Here is a 23,779-nt window from a genome sequence, read left to right as displayed (position 1 = left end):
TCTTCCTCGTCAAGGATATGTTTGCATCATTATAGAGCCCCACATTGGAGGTGTCATAATACCCATAAAACCTAGCGGTCAAACAGGGAAATGGTTCCAATTGTTTTTACACCATTAATTTTTCCCTTAGGTGATTTTAGAAACACTTCAAATAAGGGCCGTGTTTCGTTTAGGCTTACCCTGGCGTGATGTTTTGATAACCATGTAAATCTCTCTGACAAGGTGACTTTTATCAATATATTGGGTTCTATTTACACTCATATTCGAAAATGCTAATTAGCATCAGAGTAGACATCATGCATGACTACAAATCCCTGCAAGCTCCTGCACATCATCTCTAGCTGAAACCTTTGCTAAACAGGTATTGTGTCAATTTAAAACTTGCACAAGACCGTTCACAGAATTGTCCATTTCAAGACATTTTGCTAATTTATTAATTACTACATTTAGCTAACATTAGATAGTTAATCCAGAGATTCTTACCTTTGCCTCGATTCGGCAATCTCATACAGATCACCATCATATTTGTTGTTCTTTATGATAGCCACATTAGCATTTCATTTTATGCACACAAATATATTGATAAAAGTAATCTTGTCCTAGAGAGATTTACACGGTTATCAAAACGTCACGCCAGGGTAAGCCTACACAAAACACAGCCCTTATTTTAAGTGTTTCTAAAATCCCCTATGGGAAAAATGAATGGTGGAAAAACGATTGTATCCATTTCCCTGTTTGACTGCTAGGTTTTATGGGTATTATGACTCATACTATGGTACTCTATACTTGGGGCTTGTAATATTGATCATTCACATCCTGGATCCCCTCTCCTGAAGAATCTGCAAAGGCAAAGGGATTAATCAGTTAATGTTCAAATAAATGGTAAAAAATATCCCTGCTATTACCTAGCTGTAATTGTGAAACTATACTACAGCAGGCTCAATCTTTAGGTCTGGTGTCTGAATGGGACAGACCTACTACATCTGAACATCTTTTTTATTGTACTATGTTTTAGATGCATCTTTATTATTTAATTTTCCTTGAGAATCCGAGAATCTTGACAAAAGTCGACATGATTTTACCTCTTTCCTTCCCACAGCACGCACACACACACACACACGTGGGAGGATAGGATATGGTGAGGGGTTTTCTAAGATAGGTTGCACTTGGTTTCCATGCCAGCAATACAAAGCAAAGATTTGCTCATTGCTAAAAGTAAAGCTTGACAGGTGCAGCCAACCTTAGTTCTAGATAGACAGTGTAAAAGACTTGACCAAAAGCCCAGACATAATCATCTCATTGATCAGGGTTGCAAGCACCAGGGCAAAGACACATGGTGGAGTTGTGGAAAGGAAAGGTAAGATGGAGGGAGTCAAAGGGAAGGAGGGCAGCTGAGCTCTCACCGTTGAGTCATAAGTGCTCAACCCTAATCAGAGTCATTCATTTCATAATCCGTCTCTTCGTCCTCGCTCTGAGCAACATGCAGCATGCAAATGGGATAGGAAGAAGACAAGACAGGCAAGTCTTACAAGAATGAAAATGAATGGGGAGAAAATGTCAGGGGTAAAGTGGGGTGCAAAACAACAAGGTTGTGTAAATGTTACAAAACATTTACCTTCCAACCAACTAACTAACATCAGTCAAATGAAGACTCTTAAACAGGGGATGTATCACCAACTATACTACACCTGATTGGGACTTGATTCTCAAAAGGGGTTCAACTCACAGTTCTGATTCAACACACGATCACAACAGAGGGACATTAACGGGTCAGAGGGTAGGCTACCTTTCATATCCACTAAGATTCACTTGCAATCGATCCGAGACCCCCTCTTTCAAAAGGTCTCTGTGATTGCTTTGCACCTTAGTCCATTTAGTATACAGATGTACTGTAATAGGTGTATCCATGTCTGTTTTGAACTCAAGCGAAAAGCCTCTCTTTCTGTGGTGTAAATGTATTGAAATTCTGTGGTGTAAATATAGAAAAATAAATCTAAAACTGGTAGTAACTAGACTACATCCACGTTACATCGAAAACAACTGACTGAATCCAAGACTTCTTAATGTCAGCCTATTAGCAACAATTCAATAGAATTACCAAGTCTGGGACTAGCTAGTGGCTGATGAAAATTAGTGAGTGAAGCGTGCCCCGGAGGACTGAGGACTGCTGGGAACCAGCAGATGGGACTAGTAATTCCCACAGCTAGGCCTGCTGCTCTGCTCCCAAAGCCCTTAGAGAGAATGACATTCTCAACTAATAGTCCCACTAATCCTCAAGCCTATGCTCTTAACGTCCTCCTAACGTGGATTAAAATGCTTCAGTTTTTCGGTGTAAGGTCAAATCTAACATGACTTCAATCTTGTAAAGCTGAAGTAATGGACCTAGGCCTGTGTGTGGTCTTTGACTAATAACTGTACATCAAATTACCGTACTGTCCTTTTGATTTAGATACAAAATGGTCGACAGTTAATTTTTAATGCTATGAAAAGGATTTGGATAGATTCATTGAAGGCTAATTCTCAGTAAATTAAATCACTAACCAGTCATTGACACATTTTTTAAAATACTTTTCAGAAAATTCCAAATTCATCAATGAATTACTCTGTGCAGCAGTCCAAGTCTTAGGATGGGGCTCACCTTGGCTTTCTCACTGGGCTCACTGTTTGGGCCATATGATTGGTTGTGCAGCTCCTTGGAGACTACACACAGGAACTCAGATTGGTCCTCGTTTCCGTAGTTATAAGAGGAGCCAATGCTGACCAGCTGGGGGAGGGGGGGTTGAGAGAGAGAGAGAGAGAGAGAGAGAGTTAGCTTCAGAGAGATAAAATGAGGATTACAGTGTACTTAGAGAGCAGAACTGAAGAATTTGAACAGAAATGAAAAGCATTAGATAATACGCAGAACATATAGAGCTAGAGACAGATCAGAACTTTAGAACACAAAAGGTGAGTTGGCTACAGACTCCAAATATGGGAGGAGTTAAAAACTGATATTTGTGGAATGGGTCAGCTGTAGAAAGTCATTAACAAATGTGTGTGTGTGTGTGTGTGTGTGTGTGTGTGTGTGTGTGTGTGTGTGTGTGTGTGTGTGGGGGGGGTCATATTTGCTTCCTTAAAAGTTAGTTCCTTTTTAAAAGGTTAACTTTTAAAGGACACCAAAAAAAAAGAGATAACAGGACATTAAACAAACATGCAGACGGTGAGGTGATATGATGTCATGCAAATCAACGTTGAGTACTTCGGCCTACAAAATACATATTTGACAATGTCAGAAAAACACGAATGTTCCTCCACTCAGTCGAATGCTTTTAACTTTAGTGTTCAACCAGTCAGTGTGTGTGTACATACATACATACATACATACATACATACATACAAAAGTATGTGGACACCCCTTCAAATTAGTGGATTCGGCTATTTCTGCCACACCCGTTGCTGACAGGTGTATAAAATCGAGCACACAGCCATGCAATCTCCATAGACAAACATTGGCAGTAGAATGGCCTTACTGAAGAGCTCAGCGACTTTCAACGTGGCACCATCATAGGATGCCACCTTTCCAACAAGTCTGCCCCGGGCAACTGTAAGTGCTGTTATTGTGAAGTGGAAACGTTTAGGAGCAACAACGGCTCAGCCGCGAAGTGGTAGGCCACACAAGCTCACAAAGGGACCGCTGAAGCGCGTAGCGTGTAAAAATTGTCTATCCTCGGTTGCAACACTCACTACCGAGTTCCAAACTGCCTCTGGAAGCAACGTCAGCACAATAACTGTTCGTCTGGAGCTTCATGAAATGGGTTTCCATGGCCGAGCATGCCTAAGATCACCACACGCAATGCCAAGCGTCGGCTGGAGTGGTGTAAAGCTCACCGCCATTGAACTCTGGAGCTGTGGAAATGCGTTCTCTGGAGTGATGAATCACGCTTCACCATCTGGCAGTCCGACAGACAAATCTGGGTTTGGCGGATGCCAGGAGAATGCTACCTGCCCCAATGCATAGTGCCAACTGTAAAGTTTGGTGGAAGAGGAATAATGGTCTGGGGCTGTTTTCATGGTTTGTGCCAGGCCCCTTAGTTCCAGTGAAGGGAAATCTTAACGCTATGACATTCTAGACGATTCTGTGCTTCCAACATGCTGAAACAGGCCCTTTCCTGTTTCAGCATGACAATGCCCCCCTGCACAAAGTGAGGTCCATACAGAAATGGTTTGTCAAGAACGGTGTGGAAGAACTTGACTGGTCTGCACAGAGCCCTGACCTCAACCCCATCGAACACCTTTGGGAGGAATTATGCCGACTGCGAGCCAGGCCTAAATCGCCCAACATCAGTGCCCGATCTCACTAATGCTTGTGGCTGAATGGAAGCAAGTCCCTGCAGCAATGTTCCAACATCTAGTGGAAAGCCTTCCCAGAAGAGTGGGAGGCTCTTATAGCAGTAAAGGGGGGACCAACTCCATATTAATGCCCATGACTTCGGAATGAGATGTTCGACAAGCAGGTGTCCATATACTTTTGGTAATGTAGTGTATAAGAACTGAACAGTGTACTCTGTGGGTGTGCATGTCGAGACATGCACAGCCTCATTAGCCACTTCTGCAGGAGCCCTGTTGTTGCCAAGAGATGTCTCAAACAGGAGGCAAAAGTATTAGGCTACTCTATATCGAAGCTAAACGTTAAAGCTACCAGCTACTGTACCATGTACAACCAGTCTCTCGGCTCCCACCAATCACGATACCCACTTAAACCAAAGAATATGGTAAAAACCTTGTCCTCGCGTGAACCCCAAAGTGTCTTTTTAAGTGCAGTCAATTTGCAGAGCACTTGTTTGCTAAGGTTACTTTGAATAAGCATTCATACAATGTGATTCAAGAACCTCTCAACCAACCTAGTGTGGATGATTGGTTGAAACCCCCACGGCAGCCCAGGAGGTACTATCTGAACTTCAAAAAAAAAAAAATTATATATATATATATATATATATATATATATATATATATATATATATATATATATATATATATATATATACACACATACAGTGAGGGAAAAAAGTATTTAATCCCCGGCTGATTTTGTACGTTTGCCCACTGACAAAGAAATGATCAGTCTATAATTTTAATGGTAGGTTTATTTGAACAATGAGAGACAGAACAACAAACAAAAAATCCAGAAAAACGCATGTCAAAAATGTATTTGCATTTTAATAAGGGAAATAAGTATTTGACCCCCTCTCAATCAATCAGAAAGATTTCTGGCTCCCAGGTGTCTTTTATACAGGTAACGAGCTGAGATTACGAGCACACTCTTAAAGGGAGTGCTCCTAATCTCAGTTTGTTACCTGTATAAAAGACGCCTGTCCACAGAAGCAATCAATCAATCAGATTCCAAACTCTCCACCATGGCCAAGACCAAAGAGCTCTCCAAGGATGTCAGGGACAAGATTGTAGACCTACACAAGGCTGGAATGGGCTACAAGACCATCGCCAAACAGCTTGGTGAGAAGGTGACAACAGTTGGTGCGATTATTTGCACATGGAAGAAACACAAAAGACTGTCAATCTCCCTCGGCAAGATCTCACCTTGTTGAAGTTGCAATGATCATGAGAACGGTGAGGAATCAGCCCAGAACTACACGGGAGGATCTTGTCAATGATCTCAAGGCAGCTGGGACCATAGTCACCAAGAAAACAATTGGTAACACACTACGCCGTGAAGGACTGAAATCCTGCAGCGCCCGCAAGGTCCCCCTGCTCAAGAAAGCACATATACAGGGCCGTCTGAAGTTTGCCAATTAACATCTGAATAATTCAGAGGAGAACAGGGTGAAAGTGTTGTGGTCAGATGAGACCAAAATCGAGCTCTTTGGCATCAACTCAACTCGCTGTGTTTGGAGGAGGAATGCTGCCTATGACCCCAAGAACACCATCCCCACCGTCAAACATGGAGGTGGAAACATTATGCTTTGGGGGGGGGTTTATGCTAAGGGGACAGGACAACTTCACCGCATCAAAGGGACGATGGACGGCGCCATGTACCGTCAAATCTTGGGTGAGAAACTCCTTCCCTCAGCCAGGGCATTGAAAATGGGTTGGGGATGGGTATTCCAGCATGACAATGACCCAAAACACACAGCCAAGACAACAAAGGAGTGGCTCAAGAAGAAGCACATTAAGGTCCTGGAGTGGCCTAGCCAGTCTCCAGACCATAATCCCATAGAAAATCTGTGGAAGGAGCTGAAGGTTTGAGTTGCCAAACGTCAGCCTCGAAACCTTAATGACTTGGAGAAGATCTGCAAAGAGGAGTGGGACAAAACCCCTCCTGAGATGTGTGCAAACCTGGTGGCCAACTACAAGAAACGTCTGACCTCTGATTGCCAACAAGGGTTTTGCCACCAAGTGCTAAGTCATGTTTTGCAGAGGGGTCAAATACTTATTTCCCTCATTAAAATGCAAATCAATTTATAACATTTTTGACATGCATTTTTCTGGATTTTTTTGTTGTTATTCTGTCTCACTGTTCAAATAAACCTACCATTAAAATTATAGACTGATCATTTCTTTGTCAGTGGGCAAACGTACAAAATCAGCAGGGGATCAAATACTTTTTTCCCCTCACTGTACATACACACACACACACACACACACACACACACACGTTTTATATATATATATATATATCTTTCAGATTCGGTGCAGTTTGTTTAATAATTTGGCCAAGTGTGATGTATATTTAGCGACATCTTCTCCCCGGGTTTGCAGCGTCAATGGGCCAGAATAGGCCGGAAGGTGGAAGACAACCGCGTTCGATCAGGAACTGGGTCAAGTGGGTGGGGCTACATAAGGTGAATAGCCTAATCAGGCTTCAATCAGTTCCTTCTCTCATCAACTATCATGGGTTAAAGAATAAACAGGGTTGACAATTTCTTCTTAAAATCAGCCATGAATCCCTTTGTGACAGGGGGAATGGAAGCTTGTTGTGTGCAACAGAGGGTGGCAATTGAACGCAAGCTGCACAAAAACAACAACTGTTAAAACATTTCTAGCCTGCCTATTTATGGGTCACAGGGTTGACGTGTTATGCTCGACCTGCTCAGTTTTCCACCACAAAACACTGGAAAATGTCCATCAAGAGTAGAACCAGCTCACCTGCTTTTACACTATGATTTGACTATTAGATGTTCAATGTTTCTTTCGATTAATTTTTTAAAGGAATAGTTTCACCATATTAAAATGAGAGTTCAGTTCACGTAACAGGGTTGACCTTAAAATGAGGCACAGACGTAAATGAATCACTAATCACATGAAATAAATAATCTTCAGAAATGACTGTCAAAGCAACAAAATAACTAAGGCTTTATTTTGGGGGATTAAGTGGGTTAAAATCTCCTAGAAGTGACACAGGGTTGACAGAGGGACATTTCAAAATGCAGAATTTTGGCACTTTAGCAAGCCTTTTTTCATATAAAATTCTGATTTAATGAATTCTCCACGTGGTCTATATTAAAAAGGGCACTTCATATAATATAACAGGCTTTTAAAATTCCATACTGCCGCACAATTTCTACCTAAAATAGTGGAACAACCTGCATATAACCAACAAACTGAAAACAAAAATGTGAAGGGGGAGGGGATAATCAAACAACAGACATAGAAAGGGTGCTGTGTTCATTTGAGTCCTTTGTTGGACAAACAGTACACATCTTAAAATTGAAATCAACTCAAAATGGCCGCCTACTGTTCATAGAGCAGGGACACAGAGGCCAAAAGGGTTGTGAATGGGTACATAGGGGACATGCAGTGACCAGCCCATGGATGGAACATTGTGGGACACACCTCTCCGCTGTGGCTTGGGAAAGTAGGCTCCTCCCCCTTCACCTCCCTTGACACAATCAGCAGAAACTCTGACTGCTGGGCCCGCCCGTAACCTATACTGATAAGCTGCAACAACCAAATCAGAGCACAGAGGGATGCCCAGATCACGTATAAGACACAGAAAAAAATGTAACAGTTTTTTTTGTAATGTTAATTTCCAATTTATGAATTGGATTGTTTGGGTGATGTGAGGATTATGGGTTGAGGGAAGTACAAATAAAAGGAGGACATTTGGTTCCTCGTGGCGGGAGGCAGCGTTACCTGCTCAAACTTCCAGCCGTCTGACATGGTGGACACCATCTGGGTGAGCTCCTCCTCCTGGCACTGCAGTACCCGGTACACATGTTTCACTGGAGCCTGGGGAGAGAGCAGGGAGAAGAAAAGAAGAGAGGGTATTCGAGTTGAGTGAATTCTGGCTCCAAACACCACACACACACGCACGCCTGCTGTGGGGAACTGAAGCATGGGATGGAGCATGTGCATTGACTAACAGTGGACTCACAGCCACTCTGCAAAGAGTGGGTCAAAACATGCTTTGGTGATGAAATTTCACTTCCTTATGCTATAAAATACATTTTACTATGACAAATATGATTATTCATGTTCTGAATCATTCAGTGGGGCCTTTCTCTTAACATATCATTAACATTGTATCCAAAAAGTCGGATTTCGTAACCTAATACATCCAATAATAAGCACTGATCTCTGTTGACATAGCAGTGCAGGTTTCTCGTAACAACTTTTGAGGATTTTACATTTTGTGGTCGTTGTCCTCAAAGTTGTTTCCGCAGGTCGCAAAATTAGCATGACACCAGCTGAATTAAACGTAAAAGGCTTTGAAAATAAAATGCTTGGTATACGCTCAGTGCTCCGTTGACATTTCACAGAGATACACTTGTTTTTGTGAGCAATCTTCGAAAAAGAACAGGAATTGTGAATTAATATAAAAAGCGTACACTAAAATATTAAAATACTCAAGTCTCAAAACCGACATCCATCTTACCTCTTTTGTTTTATGAGAAGAAAGATGACGAGTTCAATGGGAAAGTGAGCCTGTCAGGGACCAGTAGCCTTAATTCTTCACAGAATTCAGCCTAACTGATGCAATTGCAAATTTTTGACCACTTTTTTCTCTGGCCTCCATTGATTTCGTCACCCTAATTCTGGCCATCCTACAAGGGTACACACTCCAATAACCTTTGAACGGATTATGATAGACATGAGGTTTGGACCATTGGTTTTCTCAAATAATTATCTACACAATTAACATATTTTACCCATTGGTCAAAAGATGCGTATCCCTACAAAGGGATATCAAATAAGAGTTTAGAAGAAATACAAAATCTATAGGGCACAATGTGTCTTTCGGGAAGTTCACCTACCTGTTTTGTTTTGCAGTCTCGTTCCCTGATCTTGTCCTTGAGGAGCTTTATTAACGATGTGATATTGTAGAATTCGGCTTCCTCCAGGACACCTTCAAAAACACACATTTAGAATCCATCCTGGCAGGAATTATCAACATATCAAGCAGACTGCTACAGAGGATACTTAAGAGCTGACATTGGAAACCAACAGCTTCACTGTGCACATTAGTAGCAACATTCGTCTCACATGTCCAGTCTTACCTTCCTCTGCCAGCTCCCTGTTGAGCACCAGCTTGCCATGCCTCAGGTAGTTCAGTACCGGCCCAAAGTATGTGGGGTCTCTGTCTATGAGATAGGCACCAGTGTCATCCTGAAAATGGAACAGATAGAAAATGATTATGTCAAGATTCACAGTTCATTGTTGGACGAAGACAACGGAGTTGAGTAAAGAGAGGAAATCCACTGGACAGAAGTTAGAACACATAAAACCACCCTGCATATGTCAGGAAATAGAAACCCTAACATAAGCCCATATGAATTATGGAGGAAGCTCCTAGGCTCATAATCCCTGCAAGGGTTGAGGAGTCACACACACACGGCCGTCATTATTTCTAGCCTTTATTCCCAGAAGCACTCAAGAGTTTGATGCTCTTGAGCTCATGACCAGTGGGCATTCCCATATTCCTATAAGTACTGATTATAACATCCTGCTTTATGTACATATCTACCTCGAATACCTCGTACCCCTGCACAGTGTTATGGTACTGGTACTCCCTGTATATAGCTTCATTCTTGTGTATTTTATTCCTTGTGTAACCATTATTTTTAAACTGCATCGTTTGGATGGGCTCATAAGTAAGCATTTCACAGTAGTCTACACCCATTGTATTTGGCGCATGTGACAAATACAATTTTAAAACCAGTGGGCATTCCCATATTCCTATAAGTACTGCGATTAAAACATCCTGGTCTCCTGGGGGAATGGGAGGTTGAAACAATTAGAGCAGAACAGAATGAGATTTGGAACAGGAGGCTGAATCCACTGAGGGGACCAAGAGGGAAAACACGACTGCACCATCTTCAATGCAAAACAAGACGTAACAAATTACACAACCACCCTCTTCATTCCATTGAAAACACAGAAGTCATTGAGACAGTTTGTCAGCAATCTGCAGTTAACACCAGTCCCCAGAGAACAGAAAAAAAAAGATAATTCAAGTTACAATTAAATGGAAATGGTGAGTGAATGTCATTCACCAAAAACTTGTGGGGGGGGTGAAACCCAAAACAAATGTAGTGCAAATCCACTTAATGCAACAGGATGTGAGAGTTTGCATACAGTTGAGTACTTGGCTTCAGCGAGCTAGACAAATTAGCTGAGGCACTGGGCTGGCAGCTGTCCCAACATAATTTACACAAGAACACACACTTCATTTTCATACTTTCCAGGCCTTGGTCAAACAAACCTAGGCAAACTCCAACCGACACACACAGGCATATATTCACAGCTTCCTTCGCCATTGATAGACTGCCATCAAACATTGTGAAACCCATTAGTCTTTCCAATAATGAGAAACTGTCTCAGAGCATTCTCTAAGGTGCTGAACCTGAAGATTCATGGCTGACCGACCTCCTTTCCATGGCAAAAATACCCCACTGGACCCCATGGGTTATGAACTAGTCTAAATGCTCTGTGCATCAGTTCCTTAGTCTTCTTCTGCTGACATGTAAGTCGCTCTGGATAAGAGCATCTGCTAAATGACTAAAATGTAAATCTAAAATCTAATTAATTTAACCACAGCTACAGGTGGAAAGTACAGGAGAACAGAAATAGGTCAATTTTAAAAGACTCATCTGGTGTAGTGGCACCTCCAAAACACTTACAGACTGCTAAACTAAGCAGAGCCAGGTCCGTAGTGAAAACATCTACTGTGCCATGTTTTTACTTTGTCAATGTGCAGCAATGAAGGTTCATAGAAAGTTTCAATAAGGACAGGCCACCTAGATTTCGAAGCATGCCTGTGTTGCCATATCTGTACATTGTTTCAGTCTTTTGTCGGTGTGTCAGCTCTGAGCTGAACAAATGGCCTATCCTAGTGTTATGCACATGTGCAAATTAGGTTCCCCCTCTCTCCATTGCTGGGACCCCCTTGAGTTAGTTCATTTGGGCTGGGTCCTCTGGGAGCTCATGGCCCTATGGGTGAGGCCTCAATTGAAGTGACCCCATTTTTGGCAGAGTGGTGAGTAGAGGAGCAGTGGCTCGTGATTGATGTGGACCAGCACACAAAAGGGCACGGTGTTTTAATGAAAAACAAGAGCCTCTCTCTAGGGGGCTGGGGGAGCACTGATCAACAAACACAGGGAGGGGGAGGAGAGAGTGAGGTAATAGGGAGAAAACCATAGGGAAATGGGGAGAAGGAGTAAGAGAGGATGAGTAGTGATATTGAATGAGTAAGAAAGGGGAAAACATTGATCACAAGTGGCTGTTGCAAGAGTAAGTTATTGATGGGGAGCATCCAAGAATGTTGGGTAGTGATACCATCATACTCGCTTAAGATGACATTTCAATGAGGTCTTATGTAGAAGACGCACAAGGATACTCAAGAATGTGACAAGTCTAGTTTAATGAACAATGCAACGGCATGCTGTTGTGGAAGTAACGTAAAACAACCATCAAACCATCTTGAAGGACAGTAAACATAATTAATTCATGCCCAGCACCATCTAAGAAAACAGATGAGGCTAGAACCACAGGGCTATGTAGGACAAGACTAGATATACTGTATGATAGATCAACAAAGTGAACATACCGTGGTGGATATATTGACGGTCGATGGAAATACCAAACATGGAACAACTGCTGGAAGTTAATGACCAGGATATAGGCAGAAAGATATACTGTCTGTCGCAAGATACGGTAGCCCATAGAACTATGCCATGACATCATTTTCTGGAATTTTCCTAGCTGTTTAAAAGGCAGTCAACTTAGTGTAAATAAACTTCTGACCCACTGGAATTGTGATGCAGTGAATTATAAGTGAAATAATCTGTCTGTAAACAATTGTAAAAATTACTTGTGCCATGCACAAAGTAGATGTCCTAACTGACTTGCCAAAACTATAGTTAACAAGAAATTTGTGGAGTGGTTGAAAAACAGGTTTTAATGACTCCAACCTAAGTGTATGTAGACTTCGACTTCAACTGTTTTTATAGTTTAACAGGGAAGTGAGGTATGTTGGAAGCTTGTGGAGGAGAGCTTTGTAAAGAAGAACGGAGTAATGAAGTGATCTACAGGACTTTAGTGAGTTTAAATCTTAGCTTTTTAACTAGCTCATCGGCATGTTTTTTAAACGTTAGATCTTCAATCCAAACACCCAGATATTTATAGGGGGGAACCTGCTGATTGAAAGAACCATCCAATGAGTGAATATTTAGCCCTTCTGATATATTTTTCTGTATTTGTATTTATTATGGATCGCCATTGGCAGCAGCTACTCTTCCTGGAGTTGGGCAACATTAAGGAAGTTATACAAATTTAAAACCATTACAATACATTCACAACACATGACGTGTGTGCCCTCAGTCCCCTACTCCACTACCACATATCTACAACACAAAATCCATGTGTACGTGTGTATAGTGCGTATGTTATCGTGTGCTTGTATGCATGTGTCTGTGCCTATGTTTGTGTCGCTTCACAGTCCCCGCTGTTCCATAAGGTGTATTTGTATCTGTTTTTTATAATCTAATTTTACTGCTTGCATGAGTTATCTGATGTGGAATAGAGTTCCATGTAGTCATGGCTCTATGTAGTACTGTCCACCTCCTATAGTCTGTTCTGGACTTGGGGACTGTGAAGAGACCTCTGGTGGTACATTCAACATGTCAATACCTCTCACAAATACAAGTGGTGATGAAGTCAATCTCTCCTCCACTTTCAGCCAGGAGAGATTGACATGCCTTGTTGATAGTGCTGTACAGGTCCCCTGTAGCTCAGTTGGTAGAGCATGGCGCTTGCAACGCCAGGGTTGTGGGTTCGTTTCCCACAGGGGGCCAGTATGAAAAATGTATGCACTCACTAACTGTAAGTCGCTCTGGATAAGAGCGTCTGCTAAATGACTAAAATGAAACTGTACTGCCAAGCGCTGAGCACCCCACTTACTTCAAAGTCTCTTCAACAACTGTTGGACCAACTTTCATATCATCAGTGACTGTATGAACTACTAGACCAAAGTGCTTATCAACAAACCCAACAACATTAGTAGGGTAAACAACTTGTAATTAGAATGTGGGAAGGGACATCAGAGGAAAGCCTTACAGTATACCCTAATCGTTCTCCCATACACAATACATATCCTCCCTCAGGAAATACCACTGTGGCCCACCCTTCAACGACATGAAAGTCACACGTTCGTTGGAGCTTTCAATGTCTGAACCTTGGCAGATCAAAGTTGAAGTTCAAATATCCTTTTCTGTGCACGTTTCAAAGGGATGGGATATTGCTGAAATACTGTACCTTGGAAAGGGCACCAAGATTTAAAGCATCAGTAATATAAAAGGCTAGCTAGCTGTTAAGTAGAGGGCTTAGAGCTAGAATCTGAGTAAACAGTTACAGATATCAGCAATGAGTAAAGGAAGAGACCTAAAAGTCACAAGACTGAAGCTAGCGCTTAGTGGAAGTCTGATCATTGTAGTGTAGGAGCCGATGCCCCTTAGGAGTACAACTAAGTATTCCCTGTCAAATATAACTGCTAAATAATTCACACATCTCGTTCGCCTATAACACAATGTACCTACAATATCTGGAACCATCTCATATTTCAAAATATTTAACAGTGTAATTATATACAGTACCAGTCAAAAGTTGACACACCTACTCATTCAAGGGTTTTTCTTTATTTTTTACTATTTTCTACATTGTAGAATAATAGTGAAGACATCAAAACTATTCAAAGTAGCCACCCTTTGCCTTGATGACAACTTTGCACACTCTTGGCATTCTCTCAACCTGCTTCATGAGGTAGTCACCTGGAATGCATTTCAATTAACAGGTGTGCCTTGTTAAAAGTTAATTTGTGGAATTTCTTTCCTACTTAATGCATTTGAGCCAATCAGTTGTGTTGTGACATGGTAGGGGTGGTATACAGAAGATAGCCCTATTTGGTGAAAGACCAAGTCCATATTATGGCAAGAACAGCTCAAATAAGCAAAGAGAAACGACAGTCCATCATTACTTTAAAACATGAAGGTCAGTCAATCTGAAAAATGTCAAGAACTCTGAACGTTTCTTCAAGTGCAGTTGCAAAAACGGGCTCTCATGAGGACCGCCACAGGAAAGGAAGACCCAGAGTTACCTCTGCTGCAGAGGATAAGTTCATTAGAGTTAACTACACCTCAGATTGTAGCCCAACTAAATGCTTCACAGAGTTCAAGTAACAGACACATCTCAACATCAACTGTTCAGAGACTGTGTGAATCAGGCCTTCATGGTCGAATTGCTGCAAAGAAACCACTACTAAAGAACACCAATAAGAAGAAGAGACTTGCTTGGGCCAAGAAACACACGCAATGGACATTAGACCGGTGGAAATCTGTCCTTTGCTCTGCATTCTGCAGCGATACGCCATCCAATCTAGTTTGCTCTTAGTGGGACTATCATTTGTTTTTCAACAGGACAAATGACCCAAAACACACCTCCTGGCTATGTAAGGGCTATTTGACCAAGAAGGAGAATGATGGAGTGCTGCATCAGATGACCTGTCCTCCACAATCACCTGACCTCAACCCAATTGAGATGGTTTGGGATGAGTTGGACCGCAGAGTGAAGGAAAAGCAGCCAATAAGTGCTCAGCATATGTGGGAACTCCTTCAAGACTGTTGGAAAAGCATTCCTCATGAAGCTGGTTGAGAGAATGCCAAGAGTGTGCAAAACTGTCATCAAGGCAAAGAGTGGCTACTTTGAAGAATCTCAAATATATTTTGATTTGTTTAACACTTTTTTGGTTACTACATGATTCCATATGTGTTATTTCATATTTTTGATGTCTTCACTATTATTCTACAATGTAGAAAATAGTCAAAATAAAAGAAAAACCCTTGAATGAGTAGGTGTCCAAACTTTTGACTGGTACTATGTATGTATGTATGTATGTATGTATGTATGTATGTATGTATATATATATATACACAGTGGGGGGAAAAAAGTATTTAGTCAGCCACCAATTGTGCAAGTTCTCCCACTTAAAAAGATGAGAGAGGCCTGTAATTTTCATCATAGGTACACGTCAACTATGACAGACAAATTGAGAAAAATAAATCCAGAAAATCACATTGTAGGATTTTTTATGAATTTATTTGCAAATTATGGTGGAAAATAAGTATTTGGTCAATAACAAAAGTTTCTCAATACTTTGTTATATACCCTTTGTTGGCAATGACACAGGTCAAACGTTTTCTGTAAGTCTTCACAAGGTTTTCACACACTGTTGCTGGTATTTTGGCCCATTCCTCCATGCAGATCTCCTCTAGAGCAGTGATGTTTTGGGGCTGTCGCTGGGCAACACAGACTTTCAACTCCCCTCCAAAGATTTTCTATGGGGTTGAGATCTGGAGACTGGCTAGGCCACTCCAGGACCTTGAAATGCTTCTTACGAAGCCACTCCTTCGTTGCCCGGGCGGTGTGTTTGGGATCATTGTCATGCTGAAAGACCCAGCCACGTTTCATCTTCAATGACCTTGCTGATGGAAGGAGGTTTTCACTCAAAATCTCACGATACATGGCCCCATTCATTCTTTCCTTTACACGGATCAGTCGTCCTGGTCCCTTTGCAGAAAAACAGCCCCAAAGCAGGATGTTTCCACCCCCATGCTTCACAGTAGGTATGGTGTTCTTTGGATGCAACTCAGCATTCTTTGTCCTCCAAACACGACGAGTTGAGTTTTTACCAAAAAGTTCTATTTTGGTTTCATCTGACCATATGACATTCTCCCAATCCTCTTCTGGATCATCCAAATGCACTCTAGCAAACTTCAGACGGGCCTGGACATGTACTGGCTTAAGCAGGGGGGACACGTCTGGCACTGCAGGATTTGAGTCCCTGGCGGCGTAGTGTGTTACTGATGGTAGGCTTTGTTACTTTGGTCCCAGCTCTCTGCAGGTCATTCACTAGGTCCCCCGTGTGGTTCTGGGATTTTTGCTCACCGTTCTTGTGATCATTTTGACCCCACGGGGTGAGATCTTGCGTGGAGCCCCAGATCGAGGGAGATTATCAGTGGTCTTGTATGTCTTCCATTTCCTAATAATTGCTCCCACAGTTGATTTCTTCAAACCAAGCTGCTTACCTATTGCAGATTCAGTCTTCCCAGCCTGGTGCAGGTCTACAATTTTGTTTCTGGTGTCCTTTGACAGCTCTTTGGTCTTGGCCATAGTGGAGTTTGGAGTGTGACTGTTTGAGGTTGTGGACAGGTGTCTTTTATACTGATAATAAGTTCAAACAGGTGCCATTAATACAGGTAATGAGTGGAGGACAGAGGAGCCTCTTAAAGAAGAAGTTACAGGTCTGTGAGAGCCAGAAATCTTGCTTGTTTGTAGGTGACCAAATACTTATTTTCCACCATAATTTGCAAATAAATTCATTAAAAATCCTACAATGTGATTTTCTGGAAAACATTTTCTCAATTTGTCTGTCATAGTTGACGTGTACCTATGATGAAAATTACAGGCCTCTCTCATCTTTTTAAGTGGGAGAACTTGCACAATTGGTGGCTGACTAAATACTTTTTTCCCCCACTGTATATAATTATTTTTATGAAGATGAAGAAATCGGACCTTTCAACTGTGTTTTCCCCCACCCTCTTCTTCTTCCACCATTTTCAAGGCACACATTCACCAGGCTCACAGCCGGTGCATTTAGCTTAACAATTTATGAAGGATGAATGTTTCAAGTTCTAAAATGAACAGCTCCTTTTAGAAGCCCCTGAAAGCTTTCCCTTCATAAGAGGCCGTTCAAGAGTTCCATCATGGCTGGGCTGGCAAAGGGGAAATCACTCCTGTCCAGAGCACTCTCTCGGTGGGGAATATTCCTGTAGAGGAGGAGAAAGCAGCACAATGTAAAATATTTACTCTGCCTCGGAAACATCAGTCGACAGGGAGACCGAGTCACAGCTGACTGCTTCTCGGTTACGCGACCGACTGAGCTGGCTAACTTCGAGCGTTCCATCACCAGGTGGCCGAGCCACCATGGCATGTACAGTCATCCATGGCATGTACAGTCATCCATAACTAGCCTATTTTTGCAAGTGCCCTGTGGTGGTGGTGTCACACTGAGGTGGTGCCGACTTGTCACTGGTTGTGGCGGTGACAGTAGCACTTTGTGAAGGCAGCAGTGGAGGAGCAGGGGGCTGATACTGTTAAATATTTACGCTGCCTCCCTCCCGCAGTGTTCTCAGGCATGAACCCAGCACTGAATGCGGGCCGCGCTTATCACGCACGCCGTGGAGAGGGCCTTCTCAGCCAGCAAATGGAGAGGAATATGAAAAGAATTAGATGCGAAAGGAACAAGAATTTTATGCAATGGAATTCTTGAAATATTGATGTTGCTCTCAAAACCAGAGAGCTTAAATTTCACTTGAGTGGCCCTGCATTTGGTTGAGATGAGTAGTCTCATCTCACATTAACAAAGGCAGAAGTGATGAGGTCCTGTAAGCTTATGGTCCTGAAGTCATTAGATAGCGGACCATCCACCACTTTCATGACGTCTGACCCAGTATACTTGGCTGACAAAGTGCAGGTAGGACAAGTATTTTACATTTGCCAAGAACTGTGTACAAATCTGTCAAAATCAACTAGAGAGATATGTGGCAGAAAGGACCCATAAGTCAGGTGATTCTGTAATACTATTCAATATTTATTTCTAACAAATAAAAGCTGGAAGAAATGTCTTATAATATTATAGGTGCAGTTCCCTCTGGAAACAAGAATTTGGGAGAATGTCAGTTGTGGTGACTGTGAATGTACTACTCCCCCCTCCACACACTCTCTCCCTAGCTTACCCCAATGTGCAAAACAGGCTCCAGTCAACATGAATAATGCAGAGCTCCTCCTGAAGCACATAAGCCTAGGTGACTGAAGACCAAGACACTCATTTCCTGAGGTAGTAAACAATACTGCATCACCAAAAACAGTGCACTTGAATTAGCCATCAGTCTTTGGTGCTTCCTGTTCAAGTGAAGGGTTGTGTGAGGTGACTCAAAAAAAAAACACTTGCCTTGCACTCATCCATGTGCAAAATGAATTCATGTATAAACATTTTTGAAAGGTGTTGGCTATAGGGCTGACGGGAATAGCTCATTTTATATTGAAGGTGGCCCTTAGCCAAAGCTGCTGGCAGACAGGGATATGTAGTGCATTAGCCTACGAGCCCAATCTGCACTTAGGCAGGGGATTGGGATGGGCTGCTCCATTTATGATCAGCTGTTCACGTTTGGGTAAACCACCCAAAAACACACCGATTTAGGCTATTGAGAGATTAGGAGATTTGCGTGAGCAAATGAAAATATGAAAGGAACTGAGAACAGTAAATCCAGGGAATGTGGGGTAATGGAGATTAACGGTGCTAGTAGATGAGAGCAATGGAATGCGATAGAGCATTAAGAGAAACGAAACACAAGGATGCTTTTAAACTGACGAAGCAGTGCTGGGGGCGGAGGTAGTGGTGGAGAGTCGACTCCAAAGAATCGATTCAACTCCTTGCCCGTCGATTTCCGGTGTCGACTCCCATTTCTGGGTGTCAAGCGTCGATTCCGCTAGTTATAGACTTCTCGGCTCCTAAGAGACAGCGTTTTTGCAACGGCGGAGACTGAGTAATTGCCGTATGCTACTTCCGAGAACAAACTATTGCATCTTTCACAGCAAAGAAAGAGCGAGCTAGCAAAGAAGAGAGGGGAAGGGCATAGCTAGACAAGTCGGCCACCAGGCCAGTGACGGTTCTAGACCATTTCAACTTGGGGGGCCAGACTGGGGCCAGTTGTACTGTTAGAGGGGCCAGTTACATTAGACTTTATTGTTGTCATGTCATTTTTTTCTCACTGCATTGCAGGCATTAATAGGCAAAATACCATGTTTATAATCATTTAACAATGTATTATTTGCATTTACATTACATTTTTACATTTGCATTACATATTCAGTATCAGTTACATCAACTGTATTCTACAGTTTTTGTGGTTTCTTGCAAAAAGATCAGCAAATTCATCTAGATTCAAGGCCTTTGCCCTCCTTGACTCAATACTTAATACACCTAAATTGCTTAATCTCTCATCTGACAATGTGGACCTAAGATCCGTTTCACCAGCTTTAGTGCAGAAAAACTCAGTTCACAACAAGCGGTACTAACAGGGATTGAAACAGCTATTTTGCACAGTTTAAAGAGCTCAAAGAAAACTTCTTTATAAGGCTCAATGAATAATGCTAGCTCTACTACACTGGAGGGTCTCTGCACGCCACTCTGTATTTTCCTTTGTAAAATTATTCTGAACTGATGTAGTTCATGCCCCAAGTCCTCAATATTTGATTCATACATTCTAGCAAATGGAAACAGGGACTTCTCTTTGAAAAAAGCATCACTTTTGGGGTTTAGAGTTTGGATGCCATTCATTATGTCCGTTTTTGCTAGAGGACCATCTGTTAAGCTCATTGAGCATCTGATCTAAGACCGGGTAGAAAAAGGTTGTACGAAAACTGTTTATCAATGTCTGAATCTGACCTACACAGTCTCCATTAAATTGAGAGCTTTTTTGGTGGTTTTGCAGGGGTCTGTATTGCAGGATCACATTGCTCAGCTGTGTTCAACACTTCATTCCATAGGTCATCAAAAAATGACTCATCCCTGTAGTCATTCAAAGTTTGAACTAATGCTTCAACTAAATCAACAGCCTTTGACAGGTCAAGTGATGAAGACTGTAGCATATCTGATAGAAATGTTGGTTCTCCAAAAACTTTATGGAGTGTAACAAGGCACACAATGAATTGTAAATCTATCTGTGCAAGCAGACCTCGTGCCTCAACAGATCTGTCACCGTTGTGTTCTTGGACTATGTCTTGCAGGACTCGCTTAATGGCAGGCAATCTATCCATAATAGTATGTAGAGCCATATATCAACATGCCCAGCGAGTGTCACTTAGTCTCTGAAGCTCTCTAGGTGCACCTGGGTACAGCTCTCTTTGTACGCTAAGCCATTTTTTATGCAGATATGACCCAGATGTGAAGACATACAGTCTTTCTAGTAAGGAGAAGAACTGTCCTACCTCAGGGACAGCTTTGACTGTTTCCACTAAATCTAAGTTTAGACAGTGTGCACTACAGTGATGTAAAAGGCATGCTTTGCTTGTTCTTTAATGCGTGCCTGTACGCCTGAATGCTTACCACTCATAACTGAAGCACCGTCATATGCTTGGCCTACTAGGTTGTTTTTGTATTCAAGACCATGACTTTCTAATATGTGTATGATTTTGTCAGTAAGCCCTGCTGCATCTAGTCGATCAGCCGATTCAAAGTGGAGAAAGCTCTCATGGACAGCTCCACTGAAATAGTACCCGAGTACTAGAGATTTCTGATCCTTTTTTTTTTTTCGTCTACCATTATGCTAAAGACCTCACTGTCTTTGACTTCTTCTATAATTTTTGTTCGAACCATGTCTGCCAAACAACTCAGAACCTCATTCTGAATCCCTTTGCTTGTGTATTTTGCATTATGAATGGAAGTCAACCTTTTTTTCCCAGTTGTGTCATGCTTAGCTATTGTTTCTAGGATTGCCATGAAGTTCCCTTTATTATCAGACTCTGCAGACTCATCGTGTCCTCTTTGTGCAATGTTTTGTGTGGCTGTAAGTAGTAGTACTTTTAATATAGTCCAGATTTTCTTGAACCTGTTTGTTGTGTTCCTTGTTTAGGGCATTTACCAGTGTTGCATTACTTTTTACCGGAGTACTAGCTACTACCGATCCCATTCTCATCACTCCACTTGTCATGTCTTGTCAATCACACACACCTGGTGCTCATTCCCCTAATTAGTATGTGTATAAGTGTTCCCTCTGTTCCCCTTCTCTTTGTGAGTGATTGTTTGTTGTGAGAGCGTGTAGCTCGGTTGAGCTACTATTCACTGTGTTTATGCCAAGGTGGATGTTTTCCCTTGTAATAGTTTCGTTTAACGCTTTGGGCGTTTGATTTATGTAAACGGAATAAACTCTGGACTTCGGTATTTTACCTCCTGCGCCTGACTCCTTCATTCACACCTCGTCACATTCCCTGAGACGGTTTCTGACAGTTTGTGCAGAAATTCTTCGGTTGTGCAAACCCACAGTTTCATCTGCTGTCTGGGTGACTGGTCTCAGACGATCCTGCAGGTTAAGAAGCCGGATGTGGAGGTCCTGGGCTGGCATGGTTACACGTGGTCTGCGGTTGTGTGAGGTCAATTGGACATACTGACAAATTCTCTAAAACAACATTGGAGGCAGTTTATGGTAGAGAAATGAACATTCAATTATCTGGCAACAGCTGTGGTGGACATTCCTGCAGTAAGCATGCCAAATGCACGCTCCCTCAAAACTTGAGACATCTGTGGCATTGTGTTGTGTGACAGAGATGCACATTTTAGAGTAGCCTTTTATTGTCCACAGCACAAGGTGCATCTGTGTAATGATAATGCTGGTTAATCAGCTTCTTGATATGCCACACCGTTCAGGTGGATGGATTATCTTGGCAAAGGAAAAATGCTCACTAACAGGGATGTAAACAAATTTGTGAACAGAATTAGAGAAATAAGCTTTTTGTGCGTATGGAAAATTTCGGGGATATTTTATTTCAGCTCATGAAACATGGGACCAACACTTTACATGTTGCGTTTATATTTTTGTTCAGTGTACATTGTGCCAGTGAATTGAAATTGAACAAATGTCTGTTTAATTAGGCCTACATGTGCAATAAAAAGTATTGTGCCTATAGTTTAATGAAACCCCGGCTGTTATTGTCCTAGGCAATAGACCGCAAAGCATTCTCTATTACCCACTGAGCTAAACCTTTTGCAAATGGCAAGTTCACTTCCTCATCCATAGTCTCAAATGCAAATACTCTTCAGCAGCTACAATCACTTTATTATGAGGAATGTCTACCATGGATCGCAAAAATAATGATTTTGATCACAATTCCTCAATTTAAAATATTATGGGGACACCTATAGGCTGTTTGGCAGCCAAGCACAAGTTATTAGTGTAGCCTATTATTGTCTAGACATGACCTTGAAACATCTTCACACCCAAGAACAAAAGCCTCCAGCTTCTGTCATTGAATTTAAAAAATATTACAGGGGGCAGTTTGGAAAAACGAATCCTGTGCGAATTGTCCTCTGGAATAACCCACATGCTTGGATAACAATTACATATACGAGAGGTTGGTTAAGGTCTACTAGCCCAGCAGCGGCACACCCATTAGGGCGTCAGGGTCGGCGCCCCACTTGTGATTGGTCAAAAAACGTAGTTTATTTTATTTTATTTTAAATAATAATAATAATAATAATAATAATAATAATAAATAATAATAATATGCCATTTAGCAGATGCTTTTATCCAAAGCGACTTACAGTCATGCGTGCATACATTTTTGTGTATGGGTGGTCCCGGGGATCGAACCCACTACCTTGGCGTTACAAGCGCCGTGCTCTACCAGCTGAGCTACAGAGGACCACTTTAAATTGTTTTAATAATTCATGGATTGTTTTAAATGCTCAAAAGTGCAGTAAGTGTACATTTTTATATATATATATTCTCAAAGAAACTACCGGTAGTTCGAAAACTTGGCATCATTTCAGTCATGCTGCTTTGTTGACAACAACCATCTCGCGCCCCGGGTATTCAGTGGCTGCCGCTGTACTAGTGTAACCGGTGTGAAATAGCTAGCTAGTTAGCGGTGCGCGTTAGTAGCATTTCAATCGGTGACGTCACTCGCTCTGAGACCTTGAAGTAGTTGTTTCCCTTGCTCCGCAAGGGCCGCGGCTTTTGTGGAGCGACGGGTAACGGTGCTTCGAGGGTGACTGTTGTCGATGTGTGCAGAGGGTCCCTGGTTCAAGCCCAGGTAGGGGCGAGGAGAGGGACGGAAGCAACACTGTTACACTGGCATATGGACGAACAGAGTAGGGATGGGCATTGGGCACGGTTATTCGAATATCCAAACAGATGTTAGTATTCAATTACTTGTGAGAGTATTCATTTTTTAGAAATGTTTTTAAGCCACAATTAAATGATCTATGTAACATTGCTACATACAAGGATAGACCATGACATTCCAAATGTTAATAAAACAGTTAGTGTGCCCCATAAAAAAGACGTACCAGTAGCCTACACACTTTCCCGTGTGTAGCTTGTTACTGTCAAGAGGCTCCATGTATGCAAAATGGATTTACAATTATGGAATTAAGTTGGCTAAATGAGTAGGCTACAATGGTTAACCAACAGGTAGGCTGTTTAATATGAATGGAGTTGTAGACAAGGACGCGGGG

The 23,779-nt window shown here is 42.0% G+C and overlaps 1 protein-coding gene across 4 annotated transcripts in view; it reads right to left on the bottom strand.

Annotated features, from left to right (window-relative positions):
- Positions 1 to 707: 707 nt before the first annotated feature.
- The window catches only part of kctd5b (potassium channel tetramerization domain containing 5b), a 35,696-nt gene continuing 12,624 nt past the window's right edge, over positions 708 to 23,779 (bottom strand). Inside the window, exons 2-8 of one of the 4 annotated variants that reach the window (XM_041877806.2) lie at positions 9,492 to 9,600; positions 9,249 to 9,340; positions 8,128 to 8,223; positions 7,828 to 7,932; positions 2,639 to 2,764; positions 1,404 to 1,471; positions 711 to 839 (exon numbers count right to left, since the gene is read on the bottom strand). In XM_041877806.2, the coding sequence (XP_041733740.1) occupies positions 1,427 to 1,471; positions 2,639 to 2,764; positions 7,828 to 7,932; positions 8,128 to 8,223; positions 9,249 to 9,340; positions 9,492 to 9,600 (573 nt within the window). In that variant the 3' untranslated portion in view covers positions 711 to 839; positions 1,404 to 1,426. Of the gene's footprint in view, positions 840 to 1,403; positions 1,472 to 2,638; positions 2,765 to 7,827; positions 7,933 to 8,127; positions 8,224 to 9,248; positions 9,341 to 9,491; positions 9,601 to 23,779 lie in introns of all 4 variants that reach the window. The other 3 variants (XM_041877814.2, XM_041877817.2, XM_041877824.2) reach the window with 3 other exon arrangements.

Source organism: Coregonus clupeaformis, chromosome 1 (genome assembly GCF_020615455.1).
Source record: "Coregonus clupeaformis isolate EN_2021a chromosome 1, ASM2061545v1, whole genome shotgun sequence".
Classification (NCBI taxonomy): domain Eukaryota; kingdom Metazoa; phylum Chordata; class Actinopteri; order Salmoniformes; family Salmonidae; genus Coregonus; species Coregonus clupeaformis.
The sequence above is the reverse complement of the archived record's forward strand: the minus strand, read 5'-3'. Positions and strand labels throughout refer to the sequence as shown.